The 17,727-nt window shown below is 36.9% G+C and overlaps 4 protein-coding genes across 5 annotated transcripts; 1 reads left to right on the top strand and 3 right to left on the bottom strand.

Moving 5' to 3' along the window:
- Nucleotides 1-1,005: 1,005 nt before the first annotated feature.
- Nucleotides 1,006-4,705, bottom strand: LOC111476632 (uncharacterized protein At2g24330-like). 2 transcript variants are annotated; one of them, XM_023120397.1, is made up of 6 exons: nt 4,415-4,705; nt 3,880-4,156; nt 3,518-3,662; nt 2,686-2,795; nt 1,716-2,142; nt 1,006-1,594 (listed from the first exon to the last, which is right to left on the bottom strand). In XM_023120397.1, exons 2-6 carry the CDS (start codon nt 4,129-4,131, stop codon nt 1,317-1,319), a joined length of 1,212 nt encoding a protein of 403 aa, XP_022976165.1. In that variant the 5' UTR covers nt 4,132-4,156; nt 4,415-4,705; the 3' UTR covers nt 1,006-1,316. The 2 variants fall into 2 exon arrangements, with proteins under 2 accessions (XP_022976165.1, XP_022976164.1); XM_023120396.1 differs by having other exon boundaries at nt 3,880-4,144.
- Nucleotides 4,706-5,689: 984 nt separating this feature from the next.
- On the bottom strand, nt 5,690-10,044 carry LOC111476620 (cryptochrome DASH, chloroplastic/mitochondrial). The gene is made up of 13 exons (XM_023120379.1): nt 9,611-10,044; nt 9,023-9,162; nt 8,713-8,937; nt 8,482-8,607; nt 8,339-8,413; nt 8,068-8,184; nt 7,951-7,997; nt 7,702-7,778; nt 7,525-7,600; nt 7,325-7,394; nt 7,075-7,198; nt 6,749-6,798; nt 5,690-6,117 (listed from the first exon to the last, which is right to left on the bottom strand). Exons 1-13 carry the CDS (start codon nt 10,032-10,034, stop codon nt 5,905-5,907), a joined length of 1,764 nt encoding a protein of 587 aa, XP_022976147.1. The 5' UTR covers nt 10,035-10,044; the 3' UTR covers nt 5,690-5,904.
- A 2,447-nt stretch (nt 10,045-12,491) lies between these two features.
- On the top strand, nt 12,492-13,628 carry LOC111476650 (fasciclin-like arabinogalactan protein 14). Its single transcript, XM_023120419.1, has one exon. The coding sequence runs from the start codon at nt 12,696-12,698 to the stop codon at nt 13,512-13,514; it is 819 nt and encodes a 272-aa protein (XP_022976187.1). The 5' UTR covers nt 12,492-12,695; the 3' UTR covers nt 13,515-13,628.
- A 1,904-nt stretch (nt 13,629-15,532) lies between these two features.
- LOC111476213 (cryptochrome DASH, chloroplastic/mitochondrial-like) lies at nt 15,533-17,158 on the bottom strand. Its single transcript, XM_023119989.1, has 3 exons — nt 16,725-17,158; nt 16,137-16,276; nt 15,533-16,051 (listed from the first exon to the last, which is right to left on the bottom strand). The coding sequence occupies exons 1-3, from the start codon at nt 17,146-17,148 to the stop codon at nt 15,533-15,535; spliced, it is 1,083 nt and encodes a 360-aa protein (XP_022975757.1). The 5' UTR covers nt 17,149-17,158.
- Between the last annotated feature and the right edge of the window lie 569 nt (nt 17,159-17,727).

The raw sequence follows: 17,727 nt of genomic DNA, 5'->3' as shown, positions 1-17,727 counted from the left end.
TTTTTTTTTTTTTGTCTCTATGTGTTGGCAATATTATTAAACAAATGTTATGTTAAAATGTTATAAATTTTAAAATTTAAAATGGTATTGTATTATTAATAATTAATTATAATAAAATGTTAAATATATTAATAACTTATTAAACATGAAATTAAAAATTTAAATTTCAAGGATTAATAATTATGAAATGTGGAGACAAAATTTAAAATTTAAATTTAAAATTTAATTTTTTTTTTTTTTTTTAGTGGGAAACCAATGGTAAGATACGACAGCTCAATGTCTTTTGCTTGTTCCAAGCTTCCACTAAAGTGGGTAGACAAGTAAACAGATGTGAAGATAATATCTTATATAATCTGCTCTTTTTTCTTTTTTTTTTATTATTATTATTTATTTTGTTTTTATAAAAATATCAATAAAATATAAATAGCAAAAAAGGAACTCCTTACGGAATAACCCTTCCTAACCCTTTTTTTTAATTATACTGTAAATCTCTGTCGGTCAAAATCGAGAAATATCTACCATGATCATCTATTTTATTATTGATTTAATGATTCATTTTCTCTCGTACATTCATGATATTGCTTGAACATGACACTCAAAGAAATCCACTCTAATAGACTTAACTCGCTCGTGTAACAATTCTCTTCAAATAGGCTTGCTATCTTAATTTCTAACTTCAATATAGACCTTTGTCCAATTCTTTTATCCTAAACTTAGGTATTACCATACACCTCCTCCTTCGACATGAAGAACGAGAAATTCCTCCTTATGGTACCGTATTCATTCTCCCATTCACGACTGTGTTATATGTTCTAATGGATTTTTCTTTCGTAGGCTAAAAAACAAGACAGTCATTCTTCAAATCTTTGTTGTTTGGCAAGCTGATAAGGAATAACCTATTTGAAAGCAAGAGATTTGTGCAACGGGCTTGGTGTACCAAACTTGACTTGTACATTCTCGTAAAACATAACTCATAAATAAATAAATAAATAAACAAACTAGAAGTATGATGATCTTTTAGACACTTCCATTAAAAGTCAAAACTCAACAGTTTTACATGTTTACAAGAAAATCCATGTAATCTATTATGTATACACCAGCAACTCTAAGGGGGGAAAGGCAATAAAATGAAGAAAAGAAGAACAAAGTTAACTCACCTCAACGGTGCCAGTTTACAAGATATCAATCAAGCAGGAAGCAAACTATGAAGATAATGTGTTTCTCTCAATAACGCCCACAATATGAACAAGGGATAACAAGCCCAAGCAATGCAATCAATGATCAAACAACTCTAGTTTCGTGATGTATTATTATAATTACGTCGTTTCAGCTGTGCGTACCTTTACTCCATCGCTAACTTCGTTTCCAGATTCTGTTTCTTTTATGGTGTTCTGAATCTCAGAAATTGTTTCTGCATTGACATTACTGGTGAGTACTAATGGGTCACTAGCGCTTCTTGATGCTTCTATAGAACCACCAGCACTTGGACTACCCTGCCCAGAAACTCGTTCCTCTGATTGATTCGATCGATTCAAGGCATGACAATGTGGGCAGTAGTACGTAATGAATGCGAAATCTTCTTTCTTGACAAGCCCTACAAAGGATTTTTTTAAAAAAAGGGTTGATTCAGATTGATATGGAAGGGGAAGAAGTGCGTGAATTTTCAGATTGTGAGAAGAGAGTATTATTGTATAGGGTTGAATAGGAACGCTCACCATTGTGCATATGGCAATTTCCACAGATGAGTGCATAGGACTGCGTTGGATCCTCTCCAACGAGCAATGCAGCGATTCGAGCTAACCATCCTCCGTTATTTGCACCTAGTCCTTCAGGATTGTAATGATCAACGACCAACTGATTATGCTCAGAAGCATGAGGACCTTCTGATACAGCAGGACGATGTGCATCTTCATCAAAATGATGCAATGAGGCACTGCCTACGCTACTGGAACGGGAGTGACCTTGTTTTCTGTTCCGAAGCCCACCACCAGCAGGCACAAGTTCAATATCATTGCTTTTCCCTAATGGAACATTAAGATTGGATTCGTCGCCCAAATGAACCTTTAAGCCTGACTCTGCTCCCAACTTAGAAGCCAATACAGTTGCAGCTGCCGCCTTTGCAGCAGGGTCAGAGTCATACCTCTGTAAAAGAAAAAGGGGTACAGAAATAAGGACATCGTGGGGTTTTGAATAAAAAAAGGCTGCACAAATTTGGCTATATTGTTCAATCCAGCAGAAAAGCTCTAAAGAAACGACAGGTCAATCATCAGCATAATTCATCAGAATTGTACTTCAAATCCAATGAGATAATCTTGTATAAGACTGTGGTGTTATTTTGTCATCAAAATGAAGGGAGAAAGTTTCCGGTGCTTAAGCAAACTTTAAAAGAACATTGCATTTACCATCCCAAATTAAAACGAAAAGGTTACAACTTGTATAGCGAATATCAGTCAGTTTACGTGAATATTAGCGAATATCAGTCATTTTACGTCAAAATACTTGGTTATTATAAAGATGGGAAATTGCGCTTAGACTGCAATGAACACACCGAGAAGGTTAAAACTGATATGGGTCAGACAGACAGAAGGGCAACAATAGGAAGCAAGGCGAAACACAGATTAGAGAAATGCCATGCTAAACTCGAGAAATAAACGAGGGGAAAAAATATTGGAAAAACAGCATTACCTGGATGAGCTGCTGAGTAGTGTAATAATTAGTTTTCTCCTTGAGTTCATCAATTTTAGCTTGCCTCTCAGCTCTCAGCCTTTCAAGGGTTTTTTGGTCCTTCTGATCACCTATAAAGTTGCCAGAGACTCGTTATTGTGACAACATATTCCAATATGCCAATAGAAAGTTAACATCATGACTTCAACGAACACTTAAGCTAGATTTTAAAATCCAGGACAAACAAGAATTCAAAAATCTCAAAATGGGTTTCAGTCAAAAGATACAAGCCACTCCAAACTCACAAGGATGCTAGTTCAGAATTCCAAGCATCCATGTTTGCCGAAGTACCAAATTTGTAGTATGACTCTACATATGCAGCGAACAATGTTCATTGTTAGAAGCAAATGACAGGCACAAGAATCATGGATCCCGTACAAGGTAACAGAAAACCTATAAACGCTAAGTAGTACTGCGGTCATCAGTAAGATGCCGTTTAATTCTTGGCAACAAGATGCTTAAGAAGAAAGCAAATTATCTGAACTATCATTCTCTTCGATGAAGAATTACTCTTATTCCAGCATTGGCCCTTGAGCTTCATCTTCATGTCCAGGCATCATGTGCCAACACCAAGTAAATCTGTTTAAATTAGATGCATTTTTTTACCAACTCCAGCACTTGTTTACATGTATGGTTAATCATTGATACCATCGATAATGAACAAGAAAGAAAATCAACCAACGCAGCAATAAACAAACAGAACACCAAATACATCAAGGGGAAAAATAAAGTGCATGGCGTAGATATAATGTCAATAAAAGAAAAACACAGATAATCAAGTGGATATACTTACACATTCTTGTGATGCTAAGAAATGTGGTATAAGCCAGCGTTGATAATGCAGGCAAAAGGAACATGGGTAAAACTCTGAATGCTCTCATCTTCCAGTTCATATCTACAGTTCTTGTAGTTATGATAGCATAACAAACTGCAATAATCTGAAAGGAAAAAATAAAAATAATCATTGAAAAAAATCCTCATGGGGGGCAGATGAATTCATTCAAAAGTATGCCCATTATAAAAAGATAAACAGCGTTGGACGGGCAAAGAAGACTTATGTAGGATGCAATTCAATCACATTGACATAAACTAGTGCAATTGGAAAAGTAAAAGCAATCTGAACAGTAACCATGCTCCATAAAAATAGACAATCACCTCAAAAATGACAGAAAATACAATAAGATTTCTGGCCATTCGCCGCCAGGTTAGGGCTCTACGCTTCAACCTAGCAAGCACAGCGGCTTCTTCCTTAGAAATGTGTTGAAGCCTCTTCTCAAAATCATCGCCGCGTACACGGAAGATAACACTCCAAAGCCGCGAGAAAATCCCCGGGGATTTCTTCTTCTCGGCAGCATCCGCAACAGTATCCTTCTTTTCACCTTCTCCAGCGGCTTTATCCTCAGCCATATCCCAAATATACCTGAAAAATTCACTTTTCATAAACACAACCACAATCACACGAGAATCTAAATCCGTAAACAATTCAATACACACAAGAACCAATTCGCCAGTGATTCAAGTAATCAAATGATAAAAAAAAAACAAACAAACAAACAAACACACCGATTGATCAACGAGCCTCACTTCCTCAAACAAAGTAAATACCAGATGCGAAACATCCGGCGAACAGTCGGCAAACGCAAAAAAAAAAAAAAAAAAAAAAGGAGAAAGCAACAGATCTAGAACATACCTGAAACTCGTCGATCCGGATTAGATAGATTCAATGAATTACTCCACCAACCTTTCTCCTCTCTGGATAACAGAGAGAGAATAAATATGAAATGGAAAACAGAGACCGTGCTGGAGACGTAAAGCTGCGAGAAAATCAACCAGAAAGATGGAGAGAGAGAGAGAGAGAAAGGAACTGAATTCTTCGCGTAGTAAGCTTGCCGAGGGGAAAGGAAAGTTTTTCAAAAGGGCTTCAAAATTGAGAGCTCCTCCCTTTTCATCTTCACCATTTGTTTCTATCCCTAAGTTTCATATATTTTTTTAAAAAAATTTCCCTTTATTATTATTATCATTATTATTGTTATTTATTTATTTTAATTTGTCTACGTGCAGTTGGGAGGATTAGGGGCTGGTCCTACCGCCAAAAAGGATTTTTTATATTTAACCAATTTTAAATCAACAATTTAGAGATCAGTAAATAAAGTTTAACCAGCGTTGAGTCCAACTTTACCGCCTAAGTAAATTTTTTATATTTTTAAAATAAATAAATTATCCGATCAATTAATTATTACTTTCGTCACATTCATTTAACTATTAGTTTATTACTATAAAAATAAGTATTTTATCAGGAAAATAAAAATTTAAACTCAATTTCTAATAATATAGTGAATGAACAAAAAAAAAAAAAAAAAAAAAAAAAAAAAAAAAAAAAAAAACATTAAAAATGACTATTTACTTAAAAAATAATAAATTTATCAAAACTCGATTCCCATTAATTCCTTGAGGGAACCTTCGAAATCCAAAATTTTTGCTAAAATAGAGAATGAAATAGGTGGTAGGAATGGAAACAAGGAACGTTTTCTCATCTCCGTACTGAGTGACCTTCTCCGTCTCTGTGCCCTGTTCTCAATAGACCTATCTAACCTTCGTACTCATATTTGTTGAACAAAATAAACCAATCACTATATTATTAATTCCTCTTTCGATTTTATTGATAATAATAAGTTAATGAATTTAAAAATAAACCAATCACTATATTGCTAATTAATTGGGTGCTGTCAATAGGTCTTGACTTTTATGAGCCTTGTTGGCATTCTTGATGACAATATTAAAATATAAGAATAAATTGGAGAATAATTTTCTAATAATCTCAAATCATGTTATTTGTTTAAGAAAATACGAGTTTGTGTGACCCAAAAAAAAAAAAAAAAAGTCGAATTATTAAAATAATTTTCATTATTTTTTTTAATTATTTCTTATAAACTAAGGAATAAAAGCCGAATAAACCTTGCATCCGTTTGTTTGAATTCCGTGTGCCTATAATTCATTTGCAAACTCGTAGTTGCCCCGAAAAAAGTTTCGAAAGGATCAACGAATCGAGATAAGTTTCGAAAGCACAAGCTTCCTCAAGATTACTTTATAACTTTTGGTCAAGAAAAGAACCAATGGTATTTGTTGAATGGAGATAAGGTGTTGAGAATTATGGATTGTACCTACTTTCCTTGAACACTGTTATCTTCTGAAGTCCTTTGCTTGTCTCCCCCCAAAGTTTTTTCTTCTTGCATAGTCTTGGCTTTGGGGCCTTCCAGCATTCCCAAACTTCAGAGCTACTACTTGTTCCATGTACAGCATTTTTCCTGGGAAATGCCTCTTATCTTTGGGTAACATTCGTAGCTGCGGCAACCAATACGCTACATATTCGCCCTCGGGATCGTATGTCTGTGCCTGTAAATGATACTATTGTCAAAATTTTCAAGAAACAGAAACAATGGGAACCCATTTGAACTTGTTGGCTGATCAAGGCAATTTTTATGACTCAAGTGACTAAATTCGAAAAGCAATGCAATGATCTGTAGTGTGAGACCTCATATCGACTGGGAAGGAGATCGAAATATTATTTATAAGAGTGTGGAAACTTCTCCCTAACTGACGCATTTTAATAACTTCGAGAGGAAGCTTGGAAGGAAAAGTCCAAAGAAGACACTAACTGCTAGTGGTGGGCTTAGTTTGTTACACGTAATAATCAATCAATTTCTCTAATACTGTTCACTCCAAGAACTCTTGAAATTAAGGAAAAAAATAAGAGTTGATACTATGTAAGTTCATACAAAGTGTTGATACATCATTTTTCAGGGAGAGACTATGTATGCAGAACTCATGGACTCATGCTATGATCTTGTTTCCTCTACTATCGCCATAATTCTCGACTCGATGCGAACCGATAATGGCATACAATCAAGTGAATATGAATGTTCGTTCGTAGAAGAAGTTAATAGATTTGCATTGTCCAGCACCTTAAAGTGCTTGCGTTTGTTCACAATGTCAACAATTTATTTAGGGTAAAATCTGTACTTACTTGCTTGGGGATACTGAAGTAACGATCTTCTCTAGGGTCATTCCCAACACCTAAAAATAGAGAGGACGTAAATAGATATTTTAAATTTTTTAGAAAATTTGAATAAATAAAAAATTGTTTGGATTAAACAGATAAAAAATAGAATTGAGTCTCAAATGTGTCTTAGGCCCAATCCAACTCATGAACTGGTTAACCTTCATTCTTGGAGTTTCAGATGATGTGCAATAAGTGAATGGATTAAAATTTTCATATGAAATATAAAATGGGAAAACAAAAATGGGAATTTAAGGACAGAGTTTCCATATTTGAGAAGGAAATTGAATTACCAGCTCCATATGTCCAATTTCCATAATTGGAGCAAGGGTCATAATCCAGAAGGCATGTCTCAAACCATTCAGCTCCCATACGCCAATCAATACCCATATCTCGAACAAGGAAGGAACATACTATCTGTAGAAAGAACAAATCATCGGTACATTTGTTACTCAATCCATTTAAGTGTAATTTAGTGCTTAATTTGTTTGCAAGGCTTTGATACTCATTGTGCAGAACAACATCTGTAGAACGACAAAATACCTGCCGTCCTCGATTCGACATGAACCCAGTTGTTGACAATTCCTTCATATTTGCATCTATTAGAGGATACCTGGAGGCTCAGAACATTATAGTACATCATATATGGAACAAACTTCTAATGAAATGTGAAAGCAATATCTACACACACTCTTGGACTTCAAGGGAACATAAAATCAATCCTAGAGAGGGGGAAAAAATACCCTGTACGGCCATCTCTCCATGATTCAAACAAATTTTTGTCTCGACTCCATTTGGAATCCACTTTTCTTGGGCCACCTGTGAAAAGAAACTGACATAAGAGGGAATATGCACCAGGAAATATGGTAGTACCGTACAGGAAATCCAGGAAAATCTGAAAATTCTTTGACAACCCTTACCTATATGAAAAAGAGAATTGCCATATTTGACTGAAAGAAACCTAAAGTAATCCCTCCATATCAATTCGAACAACACCCTGAAATGGCAAATGTAGATTAACAAAGCATACAAGATTTGCTTTCAATCGATGTTTTGTTGGGAATGGAATAATTGGACCAGATGCTATTTCCTTGTTACCATGAGGTAACTAAGATGATCAACGGGTAATAAGTAATGATGCTGTATTATGAAAAGAAAAGAGTGAATACCAATAAGTAGATTGATTTGCTTCCCTTTCCTTCTCATATCTCTTTACCTAAGGGAAGAATCCAAGGCTTGAAATATGCAAAACACATTCACATTGAAGGAAATGCAATAAAACCAACCTCTTCGTGAATGAGACGTGGTGAAATGCTTCCTGAAGCTAGCCATGGAGAGAATTTTGTAGAGTAGTCAGGTCCTAACATCCCATTCCTTGTTTCCTTGTAGATCCGTAGTAAATCCTAAATAGCAAAACATCGGCGATGTACGTGAAATTGCTTAGCCCATACTTCAGAGTCAGAATCAAAAGAGATTCAAATGGCTAAATTCATCATTAAGAGTGTGTATTTGAATGGCTAAATTGTTCGTATTTAGATTTTTAAAATACAATTTCACCTTCTTCCAGAAGTACTCATAGATTCTAGAGAGAGCAGCGGTCTCACCCCCAATAAACCTCATGCCCTTAACAACCTGAAGAAAACGAATCAATCATCAACTCACAAATAGCAGACTTGATTATTCAAAAAATATAAACATACACTTGGCGGTTGAAGCTCAAGCTTATCAAGCGAGGGAACACATCCCCAATTATCGATGCTTGCTGGAGGTCCAAGAAGAGCTGGAAGTCTAATGCAATCTCGGATAGCACATTTAGCTTCAACAGACTGCAATTTGGTGGCCCATCAAGAGAAAAAGCATCTTGTGAGAAACACATTTAACAATGCAAGAGAAGATAACGAACCTAAAACTATATAGAGAATATACGGTACTTTACGAAATTGAGTGTAGACATCAGGCAAACTGTTGGTATCAAATGGAAGGTCATCTATGTGGTACATCGTGGTGCCCCAAACAAGTTGCAAAGTAAGGCTTTTAGCAGAGCTTGGCTTGGCAGACTTCTCTGAGGTTGGTGATAGCACCACTGTTTTGAGTCCTTTGCTTACCATTCTTTCAACGTATAGTTCCTCACTACAAGTTTCCATTTGAGCATAGACCTGATCAAATGAATAGATATTTAACCAAAAGCCATATTGGAGCAGCCCTTCAAACAAACAAGGAAAGCTATTGGAGTTACTCAACTGTGTGGGCACCAAGAGCTTTAGCAAGAGAAGGGAGAATTTCTTCAGGCTTCCCATGTTGAATAAGCAAGTTAAGACCTCGGTTTATTAAATTCCTTTTCAAATCAGCCAAGCATTCAACAATAAATTGAGCTCTCAATGCTGCAAGGAAGGAAGGAATTGTAGGATCGTTGAAAGACTTGCTCTGCCCCATATACAAGCATAAATTCCAAAATGCTGAAATCTCAATCAGTGATTCAACTAATAGCTTAACATTTTGAAAAATCCAGCATAATACATGATCATATGACGACATCGCAATGAATTTCTTCCAAAGTCGCCTCACTAATGTTACGTCCAAGAAGAAAAGACATGGCCCTAACTCGACGGGCAACGAACAGACCTCTAATAGTTCCCACCATTACACTTAACTAGTCTAAATAAGTGTTACACGAAAAAAATAACGGAACAGAAGAGTTTCGTGATCAATAACAAGAAACAGAACAATAAACTATTTAATTCAGAGCTCAACAAGCCAATCAACATATAAACTCCGAACAAATTACATGATCATCGGTCACTAAAGTAAGGAAAAAATTCAGAAACAAACCTCCAGTTTTAGGAAATCCAAAGTAGCAGGTAGAACCAAAAAGTCTCGGATCAACGCAATACACCGGCAACACAGCCTCTGACGAAATCCAGGCCTTATACAGGGCCTCATTGTCCAGCACACGGAGGTCATTTCTGAACCATACAATGGCCACTCCTTTTCCTCTCTTAACACTCGAAGAAGAAGGAGACGCATACCGCCGGAACATTTGTTCCGCAATCCTGTCCATCTCCTCCGATTCTAGCCCCGGAACTTGACATATCGACGACGAAGACGACCTAGAATCAAGCTTCGAGCTAGAATTCATGACAAAGATTCGACGGTGAGCAGAATTTGCGGCGATTTGGGCCGGTTTCAACGAGGAAGAATTGGGGAGTGTCTTCAACAGTGGAAACGACGAGAATGAGATCCGGAGAGTGTTCATGATCCTTTTCTTTTTTTTATTTTCTTTTCTAATGGAATTTGTGGTAGAAAAAAAGCTTTAAGTAGCTGAGATGCTGACACGTGGGCAACATCTTTGGCTCTCGACGTGGCTCTGTAATAGCCTATAAAAGGACTTACTTTGATACGGTTGGATTATGTCCACGTGGCAACTATTCTGCCTCCAACTTGATTTTCCCGCTTAATAAATCGCCGTAATTTTCAAAACGACCGTTTTATTAGTCGATACGAACGCCGTTTTTATTTTTAAATTTTTAATTATATATCTAATAAATCTTTTAAATTTTTAAATTAATTATTTTATAAGATATAATTTGAATTTTATTTATATTGTATTTAGTAGGTTAGTGAACTTTTTTAAAAGGAACCTAGTGTCAACCCGTCACCGAGAATGTCCTATGTTCCAAGAATCAATGCTACCCAGCACCTACCATTGAGGTTAGCCTTCGTGATTCAGATGGTGCTGCTGCTGACATGCAAACCATTGAAGATGGTCTTCGAGGCCTTCTAAATAGTCAATCAAGCAGCCCACTATTGCACAACCCCTAATAGGAAGACTTAATTAACCCGTACAAAATTTAAGACTAAATTTGTAATTTAACCTACTAATTTATATATTTTTATTATTAAAAAAATTGAGAGAAGTCAAAAGACTATAAAACGACGACGTATTAACTGGCGGGTCCAGAAAGTTTCAAAGGTTATTATAAAATAAGGCCGTTTCCAATTAGCGTAATCGTTGAGCTTCCGGAAGAATCGTTTGTCGTCTGAGAGTAGAGTTCGATGAGTTTCGAGAGCCTTCGCTCCAACCAGTTCTCAAGGTACATGACGATCCTACTGTTTCTTTCTTTTTAGCAGATTTTAGGGCTGTTAAAACTTTTTGTTTATTGATCGCATTTTTGGTGTAGTAGATTAATCTTTGCCGTTCAAAGTCTTACCATCTTTGAATTTCGACTTTTATTTCACAAGTTTCGATCGATCGTAATCGGCAAAAATGTCGGAGTACGAGAATATGGTGATGGGGAAGTTAAGGCTGAAGGGGAAGGCCTTGAGCGTAAGAGGAGATGGAATCAGAAAGAAAAAGAAGCCGAAGAAGCAATTTAATAATTTTTCTCAGGCGGAGAGAGAAGACGATTGAACATTGTTTTAAGTCTAAATTGTCAAGAATTTGATATATATGGAACAGAGTTATGGTTCGATTGAATTTACTGAATTCCTTTGATCGAGTTATTTTATTTAGCTTATCAGTATCTTTCTCTTTTGGAGATTGTTAGGAATGAACGCTGCTTCATTGTTTGATTGTTCTACAGAGAACATGAACATGAACGATATGCTAACCCTTGCGGAGAGGCGATATCTTCAGCAATGAGAGAAAATTGATGTTCAAAGAATAGCGAAGATGGCTAGAAAATCTCATCGGGATCGTATTCACGAATTCAATCAATATCTAGTCAGTCTGAGTGAACACCATGATATTCCTAAAGTCGAGCCCGGCTAACTTGATCTACATTCTGTTGTTCTTTCTAGTTTTGTTCAATTTCAACGGTTGAATCTCTTATCATTCACAGCAATCATTCACACCAATTTTAGTCTTCCAATTGTCATTCCTTTGGATCATAGGTTAATTTTTTTTTCTCTTATCAATCAAAATTTGTTTCTTTTTCAAGAAAATTCTTTTTTTAAACAATGTTCATGGATTATTGAACTTTATGTTATAATTAATAAATTGGTTGTGATCGTAAAAATTAACTTGTCAAGTCAATTAGTTGGTTCGATAAATATTATACTTTTTGTTTCTGGTTTTCTTAAATTATGTTAAAAAACAAATTTAAACCTTACAACCATTTTTACTATTACGTTAAAAAAACAAATTTATACCTTACAACCACGTTTACCTTTTATGTAATTTTTTTTCCATTGGGTCAGCATTTCTATCGGGAAGACGTAGAATTCCATCTAATTAAATTGAATTTGGGAACGGTCAGAATTTGCTCTCTCGTCATTATAAACCAAGTTCACATTTTGATTCAATATTTACTTTCAACTCAAAGATGTTCCCGAGGCAAGATAAGCATAGAGAACGAGGCAAGACAAGGATGAGAAAGCTATTTGTTTTCATTTCAACTACGGTTTTCAATCTTTATCGCTAGAGTAGCTTAATAAATCCAATAATATTTAGCACATAAAAAAATAATAGAAATATATTCTAAATATATTATAAGTTAGCTTTCTAACTTGGTTTATATATACACACGCACATAATCTCACCGTTCCCTCCCTTTTTTCAGTTTGAATCGGATTTTCATGTACGGGGTAAAATGGTAAATGCACAACATTCCCGCCCTTTTTCAGTTTAAATGCACAACATTCTAGCTTGAAGCCAAGAACAGAGGAAAATTTATACTATATTTAGTAATTAATTTTCAGAATCAAGGAACTCCAAAGGATTTCTAATGCTAATTCAAGATTTTCCCGGAAAAGAAAATTCCAGTGAGAATTTTACTCCCAGCCAAACAAACTAAATCAATCCATGCTTTAAAAGCCCCCTTCCATCTCAATTTCAATCGTAAATCAATAAGCTCATCGGTTTCCCATTGAAAACAAAAATCATACCAAAAAGAGAATCAACAATTACCGAATAACAATGGATTCCAGAGCCATTTCCGCTGCCCTGATTTTGAGTTTCCTCCTCTTCTCTGCAGCCTCCGCTTTCAATATCACTAATCTCCTAAGCCAGTTCCCCGATTTCAATAGTTTGAATGATTTCCTCACACAAACAAATCTCGCCGGTGAAATTAACAGCCGTAGAACCATCACTATCCTCGCCCTCGACAACAGCGCCGTTTCTGGCCTATCTGGAAAGCCGTTGGACGTTCTGAGAAGGATCTTGAGCGTTCATGTTATTCTCGATTACTACGATGCTCAGAAGCTTGCTAGATTGTCTTCCGATAATACTACTGTTCTCACCACTCTGTTTCAGGCAAGCGGCGCTGCCAGGAATCAGCAAGGTTTCATCAAGGTTACGCAGAATGGTCAAGGTGAGATCGCGTTCGGATCCGCCGTGAGAGGAACTCAGTTCGATTCGAGATTGGTGAAATCCGTCGTCGCACAGCCGTACAATATCTGTGTTCTTCAGATCTCATCTCCGATTCAGGTTCCTGGAATCGATGCCAAGCCACCTCGCTCCTCTCCAACACCACCACCACCGTCGTCGTTTTCTCCCGTCGGATCACCTAAAAAGGCACCGGCTCCTTCCGCTAAGACTCCGTCAAAGGCTAGGGCTCCTCCCGCCAAAAAACCGAAGGTTGTTGCCGATTCGCCGGCAAGGTCTCCACCGAAAGCAGCCGACGGTGATGATGATGCGGCTGCTCCAGCACCTAGCGATGAATCCGGCGCCTCACGCGGTAGCTTCATCGGAGCTGCGGCTGTTATGGCTGTGATCTCGGTGTTTCTGGCTCTGTGAGTTCAAGAAGCCAATGCGGTTATGCTTTAAAGATTGAAAAATTTTGAATTATGTATGCCGCTCAATTGCGTAATGCAATGAGCGGAAAATATATAATTTTTTTCAATGAGATTTCTACTTTCTTTACTCTTCTTCCCATAATTAAAATTAATTATTAAAAACTATTAAAATGAGATAGTATTATTCAAGCATGAACTCACTGACTCCTACCTATGGTATTATTTTTCATACCGTATTAGATAACGAGTATGTATACTAGCCTCTATGATTGGATGACAATCCTAGTGTTGTCCTTGAAAACCCATTTACAAAAGAACGTACCAACAAAATAAGGCCGATATTAGAGCCTGGATCAATATTGAAACTGACACGAACAGTAATAAAAATACTAAAACTGGGGGTAATAATTTTCAACAAATTGAAAAAATCGATAAGAAAGATTTTAATTATCTTACAATGAATCAAGAAATCAACCCATTGAACAATAAAAAAAAAAATCTTTTTTGTTTTTGATTGGATGAGAATGAATGAAGAAATACTAAGTCGTTCCATATCGAATCTGGAACTTGATCCGTGAAAACCATTTACAAAACAACTTACCGACACCATGAAAACCCATGACACTTATAACATTGGAAACCCATTTATCAGGTGTCATCTCGAGACTTAAGATGTCATTAACTAATCTCGTAGACACTTTATGGAAAACTCGCCTAATAATTGAGACATCTTGATCATATCTTTGTTTTAGTACTATGAGGCATGAACTATCTTATCTCTATGTCAAGTCATTTTTGCATATGGGGCATCCCTTTATAGGGCCCTAACTAATTTTTGCAATACATTTTCATTAAAATATTTGTCTCAAATTTAGTAAAATATAAGTTAGCAAACATATTTGTTTCCATATTACCAATATTTTATTTTTAATCAATTGAATCCCATTTGTATGTTAATTAGCAAAAATTCTTGTTTCAATTCATTTAGGATAGCTAAATCGTATTCACAACTTATTCCAAATATCATGCATAAAAGTTTATGTATTCAAACAAATATAGGTAATTGTAGTAGTGAAAGTTTTGGGTCAATCCCACCAAAAACTTCTTTGAACAAGGTACTAGCACCATGCCAAACGTGTCCAAAGAAGAAGAGCAAACGAAACATGCCCTATCAACTCTGTGGACTGCTACAACACCTGTATACAGAAAGACCCTATGAACGTTCAGTGTTCTTTGTGATTGGCTTTGGGCCTTTTCCAGTTAGCTTAGGTGGAGGGCGAAGAAGAAACCATCCCCGGCTAGAATCCTTCCATCCACAGCTTTTCTTTCAATATGAGCATCATCCTTGTTGCTTCCTTTCTCAGTTCTCACCCCGTCCATTTGCTTCACTACTTGTGATCGCTGTGTTCGTCAATACAAAACTGCTTATTACTACGATGATACCCTTGTTAACTTCAAAATATATGATTGGCATGTTTTCAGGTATGTTTACTTGGCAGCACTACTAGAATTAAATGGTTGCTAAAGATCAAAATTAGGTTAGCAGATATGATTTTGTCCTCGGTAAGAAAGCATGATCCACTATGGCTTCAAAGAATAAGTCTGAAAGAACTATCAACTAATTCAAGATTTTCCCGGAAAAGAAAATTCGAGTGAGAATTTTACTCCCAGCCAAACAAACTGAAGCAATCCATGCTATAAAAGCCCCTTTCCATCTCAATCTCAATCGTAAATCAATAAGCTCATCGGTTTCCCATTGAAAACAAAAATCATACCAAAAAGAAAAAAAAAATCAACAATTACCGAATAACAATGGATTCCAGAGCCACTTCCGCCGCCCTGCTTTTGAGTTTCCTCCTCTTCTCTGCAGCCTCCGCTTTCAATATCACTAAGCTCCTAAGCCAGTTCCCCGATTTCAATAATTTGAACGATGTCCTCACACAAACAAATCTCGCCGGTGACATTAACAGCCGTAAAACCATCACTATCCTCGCCCTCGACAACGGCGCCGTTTCTGGCCTATCTGGAAAGCCATTGGACGTCCTGAGAAGGATCTTGAGCGTTCATGTTATTCTCGATTACTACGATGCTCAGAAGCTTGCTAGATTGTCTTCCGATAATACTACCGTTCTCACCACTCTGTTTCAGGCAAGCGGCGCTGCCAGGAATCAGCAAGGTTTCATTAAGGTTACGCAGATTGGTCAAGGCGAGATCGCGTTCGGATCCGCCGTGAGAGGAACTCAGTTCGATTCGAGATTGGTGAAATCCGTCGTCGNATAACGAACCTAAAACTATATAGAGAATATACGGTACTTTACGAAATTGAGTGTAGACATCAGGCAAACTGTTGGTATCAAATGGAAGGTCATCTATGTGGTACATCGTGGTGCCCCAAACAAGTTGCAAAGTAAGGCTTTTAGCAGAGCTTGGCTTGGCAGACTTCTCTGAGGTTGGTGATAGCACCACTGTTTTGAGTCCTTTGCTTACCATTCTTTCAACGTATAGTTCCTCACTACAAGTTTCCATTTGAGCATAGACCTGATCAAATGAATAGATATTTAACCAAAAGCCATATTGGAGCAGCCCTTCAAACAAACAAGGAAAGCTATTGGAGTTACTCAACTGTGTGGGCACCAAGAGCTTTAGCAAGAGAAGGGAGAATTTCTTCAGGCTTCCCATGTTGAATAAGCAAGTTAAGACCTCGGTTTATTAAATTCCTTTTCAAATCAGCCAAGCATTCAACAATAAATTGAGCTCTCAATGCTGCAAGGAAGGAAGGAATTGTAGGATCGTTGAAAGACTTGCTCTGCCCCATATACAAGCATAAATTCCAAAATGCTGAAATCTCAATCAGTGATTCAACTAATAGCTTAACATTTTGAAAAATCCAGCATAATACATGATCATATGACGACATCGCAATGAATTTCTTCCAAAGTCGCCTCACTAATGTTACGTCCAAGAAGAAAAGACATGGCCCTAACTCGACGGGCAACGAACAGACCTCTAATAGTTCCCACCATTACACTTAACTAGTCTAAATAAGTGTTACACGAAAAAAATAACGGAACAGAAGAGTTTCGTGATCAATAACAAGAAACAGAACAATAAACTATTTAATTCAGAGCTCAACAAGCCAATCAACATATAAACTCCGAACAAATTACATGATCATCGGTCACTAAAGTAAGGAAAAAATTCAGAAACAAACCTCCAGTTTTAGGAAATCCAAAGTAGCAGGTAGAACCAAAAAGTCTCGGATCAACGCAATACACCGGCAACACAGCCTCTGACGAAATCCAGGCCTTATACAGGGCCTCATTGTCCAGCACACGGAGGTCATTTCTGAACCATACAATGGCCACTCCTTTTCCTCTCTTAACACTCGAAGAAGAAGGAGACGCATACCGCCGGAACATTTGTTCCGCAATCCTGTCCATCTCCTCCGATTCTAGCCCCGGAACTTGACATATCGACGACGAAGACGACCTAGAATCAAGCTTCGAGCTAGAATTCATGACAAAGATTCGACGGTGAGCAGAATTTGCGGCGATTTGGGCCGGTTTCAACGAGGAAGAATTGGGGAGTGTCTTCAACAGTGGAAACGACGAGAATGAGATCCGGAGAGTGTTCATGATCCTTTTCTTTTTTTTATTTTCTTTTCTAATGGAATTTGTGGTAGAAAAAAAGCTTTAAGTAGCTGAGATGCTGACACGTGGGCAACATCTTTGGCTCTCGACGTGGCTCTGTAATAGCCTATAAAAGGACTTACTTTGATACGGTTGGATTATGTCCACGTGGCAACTATTCTGCCTCCAACTTGATTTTCCCGCTTAATAAATCGCCGTAATTTTCAAAACGACCGTTTTATTAGTCGATACGAACGCCGTTTTTATTTTTAAATTTTTAATTATATATCTAATAAATCTTTTAAATTTTTAAATTAATTATTTTATAAGATATAATTTGAATTTTATTTATATTGTATTTAGTAGGTTAGTGAACTTTTTTAAAAGGAACCTAGTGTCAACCCGTCACCGAGAATGTCCTATGTTCCAAGAATCAATGCTACCCAGCACCTACCATTGAGGTTAGCCTTCGTGATTCAGATGGTGCTGCTGCTGACATGCAAACCATTGAAGATGGTCTTCGAGGCCTTCTAAATAGTCAATCAAGCAGCCCACTATTGCACAACCCCTAATAGGAAGACTTAA

Source organism: Cucurbita maxima, unplaced genomic scaffold (assembly GCF_002738345.1).
Source record: "Cucurbita maxima cultivar Rimu unplaced genomic scaffold, Cmax_1.0 Cma_Scf00003, whole genome shotgun sequence".
Lineage (NCBI taxonomy): Eukaryota > Viridiplantae > Streptophyta > Magnoliopsida > Cucurbitales > Cucurbitaceae > Cucurbita > Cucurbita maxima.
This window is presented reverse-complemented; position numbering and strand designations above follow the sequence as displayed.